The following is an 8,721-nucleotide window of genomic DNA, read 5'->3' as shown; positions in this document are numbered from 1 at the left end:
TAACCGTTGTGAATTAGCACATGATCCTTTAAGAACAAATGGAACTGGTACATAGAGCTACAAGTTTGTTATTGATTGTTTTCGATTTAGCTACACGGTTTGAGAGATCGGGCTTCACAAAAACACGCTGTCAGGCATTACCATCACGCGACTAACTAACTAATCACCATCCGATGGCCGACCGGCTTTAGAGCCCATGTGCCACGTGGAGGTGGTGAACGCCGCGCGTCGCCAGTGCCCTGTCCTTCATGGCCAAGCCAGGCCAGAGCCGGCCTTTCTCACCCTCAGCGTCCGCCCGAGCTATCCCACGCTGCCATTTTTTTTCTCTGCCCCGCCGTGCCATTACACTTCACCCAAAGCAGCACCGAGCGCTCGCTGCCATCGCCCCTTGCCGGCGCAGCCACCCTCACCGCTCCTCCATCACCACAGCCGCCCCGCCGTGCTCACACCGTCCCACAGCACTTGCTTGCTTGCCGTAACCACATGGAAGCTTCCTTGCCACGCACGGCCATCGCCATTGCTCCGCCGCTACCCTCCATCCCGTGGTCCGGCCAACTCCGACCACCGCATGCCACGATAGAGCGGTGTAATAGGTGCACCATAGTCATTGATGCTCGTCTGTGCCTAGTTGGAGCCGCCATGGTCACCGCCGGTGAAAGCCACCGTCCAGCTTTGCTGAGCAGCCATGGCCGTCGCCGCCATCCTTCGCGTCGGTCATCCGCCCCACCTAGATAGCTCCACACGTGCGCTAGGTCAAGGAGGTCACGTAGTCCAGGTTTCGTCGCCGGCGAGGTCACTGCCGATGATGAGATAGCGTCGTCCTGGACGCCTCCTCTGTTCTCGCGTCGCGAATGTGGGTCAAACTGGCATGTGGGACCCTGCGTCAGCGGCACAGTTTCAGAAGATAGGTCATTTGTTTACAGATTCGGTGCAATCTTTGAAATTTGATAAGTCGGGCTGTAGATTCAAAAATTGTGAAATAAATTTGGTAGGTCCCTAAGAAGTGTAGTATTTAGGAAAATTATACTATTGAACTTGCAGTAGAATTTTTGGAGGATTTAAATGAAAATTGAAATGTGTTTTGAATTTATGTAAACTTGTTTTTTATATCTAGAGTTCCTTTACTCCAAAAATTATGAAATTTTTGTGGTAAGCTATTCTTGTCATGTACGAGCTCTGTTAAAAGTTTGAGGATCAGTGCCTATATAGATTGGTAGTTATAGATTTTCTTTTATAATTTAGTAATCCTTGTATGATTGGATCACCTCCTGGTTATGTTGGGTACACTGAGGGAGGCCAACTAACTGAAGCAGTCCGTCGCCGCCCTTACACGGTTGTTCTCTTTGATGAGATCGAGAAGGCACATCCTGATGTTTTCAACATGATGCTTCAGATCTTAGAAGATGGGCGGTTAACTGATAGCAAGGGGCGCACAGTTGATTTCAAAAACACACTATTGATCATGACATCTAATGTTGGAAGCAGTGTGATTGAGAAGGGAGGACGCAAGATTGGGTTCGACCTTGACTATGATGAGAAAGACACCAGCTATAACAGGATCAAGAGCCTGGTGACCGAGGAGTTGAAGCAGTATTTCCGGCCAGAGTTCTTGAACAGATTGGATGAGATGATTGTATTCCGGCAGCTGACTAAATTGGAGGTAAAAGAGATTGCTGACATTATGCTGAAAGAAGTGTTTGACAGGCTGAAGGCCAAGGACATTAATCTCCAGGTCACAGAGAAGTTCCGGGATAGAGTTGTTGACGAAGGTTATAACCCGAGCTATGGTGCCAGACCTTTGCGGCGTGCTATCATGAGGCTTCTGGAGGATAGTCTGGCAGAGAAGATGCTGGCTGGTGAGGTTAAAGAAGGTGACTCTGCCATCGTTGATGTGGACTCAGATGGCAAGGTAATAGTCCTGAACGGTGGTACCGGTGTTGCTGAGCCACTGGAACCTGCTCTCAGTACCTAACTGAGGTCAAAATCTTTGGTCCGAAATATGGCCTTCTTTACAAGTCAGCTGGGCTCCTCATGATGGTAAAATTAGACTGACATTACTTGGCCGCCCCATTAGGTGCTTTATCTTTCATGATTTTCCTTTTTGTTGGAAGTGAGGCAGTAGGGTTGCTATGGAAATGAATAGATGCAGAGGCATTTAGCGAATGAAATATATGCTAGACTTTTGAGTTGCCTTGTTTTTGGAAGAAACTTGGAATTTTCAGTTTGATGCACTTGTATTATTAGGCCTTGTTAGCAATGAGATACGGATGTCTCTGCGTTTGATGTTGTACTTTAGTAACTTATATCCCGGATGTATGGATTGTTAAGACATAATTTGCTGCTTCCTATTCTCTTCTTGGCTGGAGACTGGTCGGCTCGGCCGACCACTCCTTGTTGGGAGTTGGGGACTGATCGGCTCTGCCGACCAGTTTCGGTAGCTGTAACAGTATTATAATAGGCCACTTCTAGTATATTAGTTGGTGGCTATTACATCAGCTATGACTTGGTAGTGGGTTGAGGTAAGCTTTGTACTGCTAGGAGTAGTTGATATACTTTATACCTTAGGAGTAGATAGTTGGTGAACCCTATACTTTAGGAGTAGGTAGTTGGTTGAACTCAGGAGTAGGTAGTTGGTCAATAACTATGTACCTGGTAGAGGTACAAGCTAAAGTTGTATATATTTCATCCAAAGGGCAATGGAATATTCAGTTTAGTTGCTACAAACCAAAGTGTAGGGCTTTGGTCAATGCTAGTGCTTGTGCTGAGTGTGCTGTTTTTAATATCTTCTTCTACCTTTAGCCATAGTGTGTAAGTGTGTGTGCTGGTAAGCTAGTTGCTTACCTGTGCAAATTAGCTAGGGATTAACAAGTGGTATCGGAGCCGTACAAGCGCCGTCGTCGGAGTAACCGCTGGCGATGACGGATGATTTGGAGATGGGTGATAGTAGTGGCGCTGTTGTGGCTGCCCAGCCACGACAGGAGATCGTTGTGCGCATAGTGCTGGAGGTCAGCGGCACCAGTTGACCGACGCTGACTCGCACTAACTATGGCAAATGAGCGGTAACCATGAAGGTCAAGCTCGGAGCCCGATGGCTCTTGGAATGCCATTGATAAGGGCACCGACAACGAAGACGGCGGCATATCAGCGTTGGAAGCCATCCTCGCTGCTGTGTCAGCGGAGTATAGGGAGCCGTTGGGGCGAAGAGCTATGCTAAGGAGGCATGGGAGGCCATTGCGGCGATACGCGTTGGTTCCGACCGTGCAAAGAAGGCGACGGCCCAGCTGTTGAAGTAGGAGTATGCCAACCTCAAGTTCAAGGATGGTGAATCGGTGGAGGACTTATCCCTTTGTCTGCAGACGCTCATCAGCAAGCTAAGGAGCCACGGCGTCATCATCAACGAAGTAGAGGCGGTCTCTAAGTACCTCCACTCCGTGCCGGTAAAGTATATCTAGATTGCTTTCTTCATAGAGACGATGCTGGACTTGTCCACCCTCAACATTGAGGATGTGACAGGTTGTCTGCGGACGGTGGACGAGCGCATGGAGCAGGCCACAACAACGACGGACATCGGCAAGCTACTGCTGATAGAAGAGGAGTGGGCTGCTCGGATGAAGGAGAAGTCCGGAGAAGCCTCCTCTAGCCGCGGTGGCGATGGCAAGCGTCGCTTCAAGGCTTCTTCGAAGAAGAAGAAGAAAAGGTCGACCCCAACGCCTGTCGGCACTGTGGGAAGATGGGCCATTGGGCAAAGAAGTGCCCAAATCGTAAGTAGGAGAAGAAGGCTGAGGCTCATCTAGCGTAGACTGATGATGATGATGAGGCCACTCTTCTAATGGCAACGTTCTGTGCACTGCACGACGTTGAGGCCAAGTAGAAGGAAGAGGGGATGGCGGTGGAAGGACCTGGGAAGGCTTTGAAGGCTGTCAACCTCGACGAACCGCGCGCCCAACGCCCTGTTCGTTTGGGCTTGTTTGACTGATAAGCCATGACTGAAAGTACTGTTGGCTGATTTGGTGTGAGAAAAATACTGTTCGTTGGCTAAAAAAGTACGGCTTATAAGCCAAACAAACCCAAACGAACAGGGTGCAAGTCCACCTCGGACGTGTGGGCGGCGAGCAGGAGCAGCGGTGGTACCTGAACTTCGGCGCCAGCAACCACATGACGAGCTCCAAGGCAGCCTTCTCCGAGCTCGACAACGACGTGACCGGCATGGTGAAGTTCAATGACGGCTCAAGGGTGGCGATCTGAGGGCGCGACATCATCATCTTCAGGTGCCAGAACGGTGAGCACCATACACTAACGGATGTATATTACATCCCGCAACTGCGTTCAAGCATCATCAGCATTGGCCAGCTGGATGAGCACGGCAGCGAGGTACTGATCAAGGATGACGTCCTTAGGATCAGGGATCGGGAGCAGCGGCTTCTTGCTAAGGTGAAGAGGTCCCGGAATCGGCTGTACCTACTCGACCTCAAGGTGGAGCCGCCCATCTACTTGGCTGCACGGCGCATGGAGGAGCTGTGGCTGTGGCATGCCCGGTATGGACATCTCAACTTCGACGCTCTTGGTCGGCTGGAGAAGATGGTGATTGGGCTGTCTCACATCAAGCACGCAGGCGAGTTGTGTGACAGCTGTCTAGCCGGGAAGCAAAGAAGGCTACCGTTCTCGAAGACGGCGAAGTACTGCGCGGCAGAGACCCTCGAGCTGGTCCATGGTGACCTCTGCGGGCCGATCACGCCGGCGACGCCCGGTGGGCGCAAGTACTTCATCTTGCTAGTGGATGACTGCAGCTGGTACATGTGGCTGCAGCTTCTAACCAGCAAGATCGAGGCGACAGAAGCGGTCAAGAAGTTCAAGGCGTGCGCGGAGGCGGAGAGCGGCAAGAAGCTGCGCATGCTGCGGACTGATCGTGGCGGCAAATTCACTTCGGTGGAATTCGCTGCGTACTGCGTGGATCAGGGCTTGGTGCGACACCACACCACGTCATACTCACCACAACAGAATGGCATGGTGGAGCCGCAGAACCAGATGGTGGTCAGCATGGCTCAATCCATGATGAAGGCTAAAAAGATGGCGGAGTTCTAGGGAGAGATGGTGACCATGACAGTGTTTATCCTCAACCACGCGCCCACCAAGACCCTGAAGGGCAAGACGTTGTTCGAGGCTTGACATGGACGCAAGTCAAATGTGTCATTCCTCAGGACATTTGGCTGCGTCGGCCATGTGAAGAACACCAAGTCTCACCTCGATAAGCTGGAAGACAGGAGCACGCCGATGGTGCTCCTGGGCTACGAGGAGGGCAGCAAGGCCTATCGACTTTATGATCCCAAGAGAGGCAAGGTGGTAATCTCTAAGGATGAAGACAGGAGCACGCCGATGGTGCTCCTAGGCTACGAGGAGGGCAGCAAGGCCTATCGGCTTTATGATCCCAAGAGAGGCCAGGTGGTAATCTCTAGGGATGTGGTGTTCGATGAGACAGCGGCCTGGGATTGGCACAGTCTGTCCACGGGGGAAGCTAGTGGCTTCACCAGCACCTTCATCAGTCGAGCGTATGGTCATCCACGGTGGTGGAGACGCTGGAGAGGAGGTGCCGACCACTCCAGCAACAGAGCCGAGCACTTTTGGGGCAGTGCCGAGCACTTCGGGAGGAGTGTCGAGCACTGCAGAGGGGGTGCCGAGCACTGCAGCAGCTGTGTAGAGCGCTTCAGCAGTAGAGTCGACCACTCCAGGAGTGGTGCCGACCGCTCCAGCAGCGATGCCGACCACTCTGACAGTGGTGCCGAGCGATCCAGCAGCGATGCCGATCACTCTGGTAGAACAGGGAAGCCAGGGACCACCGATCGAGTTCACCTCCCCTCCGAGCGACATCAGCGAGTTCGTGGATGCCTTCCACGACGACGAGGAAGTCTGGTTCCGCAAGCTAGACAACATCGTCGGCAATGCAGGGGCCATAGGCCTGGCTAGTCGGCTGCTCGACGATCCAGAGCTTGCTCCTTGTTAGTGTCGAGGAGCCACCGACATTCGTAGTGGCTGAACGCGACGCCAATTGGCGACGGACGATGTTGGAAGAGATGAAGGCCATCGACGACAATGGCACATGGGAGCTGGTAGATCCACCTGATGGGCTGCAGGCCGATCGGCTTGAAGTGGGTTTATAAGGTGAAGCGGGACAAGTGCAGCGCCATTGTCAAGTAAAGGCTCGGCTCGTCGTCCGTGGCTTCGTGCAACGTGAGGGCATCGACTTTGAGGAAGTCTTTGCTCCGGTGGCGTGAATGGAGTTCGTTCGCTTGCTGTTGGCCATGGCAGCAGCGAAGGATTAGCATGTCCACCACCTCGACGTCAAGTCTGCGTTCCTCAATGGCGAGCTCGTGGAGACGGTCTTCGTCAAGCAAACTCCGGGCTTCGCCGTCAAGGGCGCTGAGCACATGGTGCTCAAGCTACGCAATGGAATACTCTGTACAATATGTCACCTCTAGTAGATTAGTTGGTAGCTATTACATCATCCATGACTTGGTAATGGGCTGATGTAAGCTTTGTACTGCTAGGAGTAGTTGGTATACTCTGTACCTTAGGAGTAGGTAGTTGGTGAACCCTGTACCTTAGGAGTAGGTAGTTGACCAATAACTATGTACCTGGTAGAGGTACAGTTAGAGTTGTATATATTCCATCCAAAGGGCAATGGAATACTCAGTTCAGTTGCTACAAACCAAAGGACAGGGCTTCAGTCAACGCTGATGCTTATGCTGAGTGTGTGCGCGCTGTTCTCAATCTCTTCTTCTACCTCTAGCCATAATGAGTGAGTGTGTGCTGGTAAGCTAGTTGCTTACCTGTGCAGATCAGCCAGCGATCAACATGGATACCACTTATCCAAGTTTCGAATAACAGTGGTGGATTGCTACATTCTGCCTTTTGGTCTGCGGATCTAAAATTTGGAATCATTTATTTGCCTCGGAGGTTATAAATTTTGAACTTTAGTAACAATATAGTCTTTGTTCTGCAGCTGTTCTGTTGCCTGCACTGTATTTTGTTGTCGAAATACACTGTTCGTCCTGTTCGGTTTTAGGTAGACGTGTAAGTGGATTGGAGAAAGTCCAATTAGACTCTAGTTGCTTTGGATACACTTGGATGAAGGTTCTTTTTTTTTTTATTTTAGGGGTGGGGGTGGATTTGGATGTTCATCATCATGTCTAACAAAATTTAAAATCTACTGGAGATTAATAACTCACAAAGTCTAGTATCCGTTAGTCTTTGGGTGAGGTGTAGACCAGCCTTTAGGCAAATCTCAGTGGGTTGTTTCTTTCATCTCGTGTTTGTGTTTCATCTCATGATTTGAGTGCTAAACTGCTAATTAATGAAACCACCCCCCGCAGCAAGGTGTTTCAGCATCATAGCCTCATAGGACGGAGGAAAGAAAACTGCATTCCTCTGACTGTAGCTGGCAAGCAATTTCGTAGGAAAGAAATCCGCTCAACCCATTCCTTTGGAATACTGTAGCTGCACGAGCAATTTCATATGTAAAGAAAGAAAGAGGAAAAAAGTCTACTTAATCCCCTCAACTATTGGTGGTTGTCTACTTCACCTCCCTCAACTATGAAACCAGGTATTCCCTTAAACTATTGAAAACCGTCTAAATAACTCTCTGAGACGGTTTTGAAGGTGATTTTGTTGATGTGGTATATTTAAAAGTCTATATAACCCCTTAACATATCAACGGTTGACTGTATAACCTCCTCAACTATAAAACACGAATTATAGCCCGTAAAGTATCAAATAATGTTCAAATGACTCACCACATGATCTTTAGGGTTGTGTGGACACCGTATCCCACCACTGGCCTACACCCACATGCCATTTGTTGCCTCCACCTCCCTACTCTTTCTAGCCTGACACAACACTCAATGAGCAGCATGTGACATATTGTCTCCTGCTCACCTTCCAGCACTCGTCGATGCATTGAGCTCAAGCATGCCACGCCAACATCGTCGTCATTCAGCCCCTCACATCCTCCTTCGATCGTCCTTCAAGTTTTTAGGTAGCCATAGGAGGAGAAAGCGAGAGGGGCGAGGAGCTGTATGACAAGGGCGCAAGCGTAGTGCATGTGCTCAATGTCGTCGAGGACTATACGAGGTGGAGTAGGAAAAAGGTGGTGCTCATCGGGCAATAACACAAGCCTGAAAAGAGTTCAAAGAGGGAGGTAGCCAATGGACCTATGTGCAAGCATGTGTGCTTATGCCAGTGTGGTGGGATACATGACCATCATTTGAATTATTAAATGCTTTAAGGGCTACAAGTATTTTATTTTATAGTTGAGGCCTCATGCAGTCAACCCTATATATATGTTAGGGGCTTATATAGACCTGTTAATATGCCACGTTAGCAAAACCATCTCAGGAGCTTATTTTGATGGTTTTCAATAGTTTGAGGGGTAGAATACCTGGTTTTATAGGTGAGGAGGGTGAAGTAGACAGTCCCCAATAGTTGAGGGCAGTTAAGTAGACTTTTTTCGAAGAAAGAATTCACTCTGATCCATGATTTCGTTTCCCTTCGCGGGAGCCCGAGGCAGAGCGTGTGATGAGGGGGAAACGAGCGGTTGAAAGCATCTAGGCCCCTAGTTGGATTTCGGTGATTAATGTCAATACAAGATTACTATGACTAACGTGTGTTTTGCAGAGGCAATTAAGTTAGGTCATGGTAATGGAGATCGATTGGGCAATCGAGGTTGTC

General features: G+C 49.9%; 1 protein-coding gene across 1 annotated transcript; it reads left to right on the top strand.

Moving 5' to 3' along the window:
- The first annotated feature begins 1,252 nt into the window (after nt 1-1,252).
- LOC136535373 (chaperone protein ClpC1, chloroplastic-like) lies at nt 1,253-2,334 on the top strand. Its single transcript, XM_066527659.1, has one exon. The coding sequence runs from the start codon at nt 1,253-1,255 to the stop codon at nt 1,970-1,972; it is 720 nt and encodes a 239-aa protein (XP_066383756.1). The 3' UTR covers nt 1,973-2,334.
- Nucleotides 2,335-8,721: the final 6,387 nt, after the last annotated feature.

The sequence above is a fragment of the Miscanthus floridulus genome, unplaced genomic scaffold (assembly GCF_019320115.1).
Source record: "Miscanthus floridulus cultivar M001 unplaced genomic scaffold, ASM1932011v1 os_2732_1_2, whole genome shotgun sequence".
Classification (NCBI taxonomy): Eukaryota; Viridiplantae; Streptophyta; class Magnoliopsida; order Poales; family Poaceae; genus Miscanthus; species Miscanthus floridulus.
Note: the sequence above shows the minus strand (reverse complement) of the source record. Positions and strands in the feature narration are given on the sequence as shown.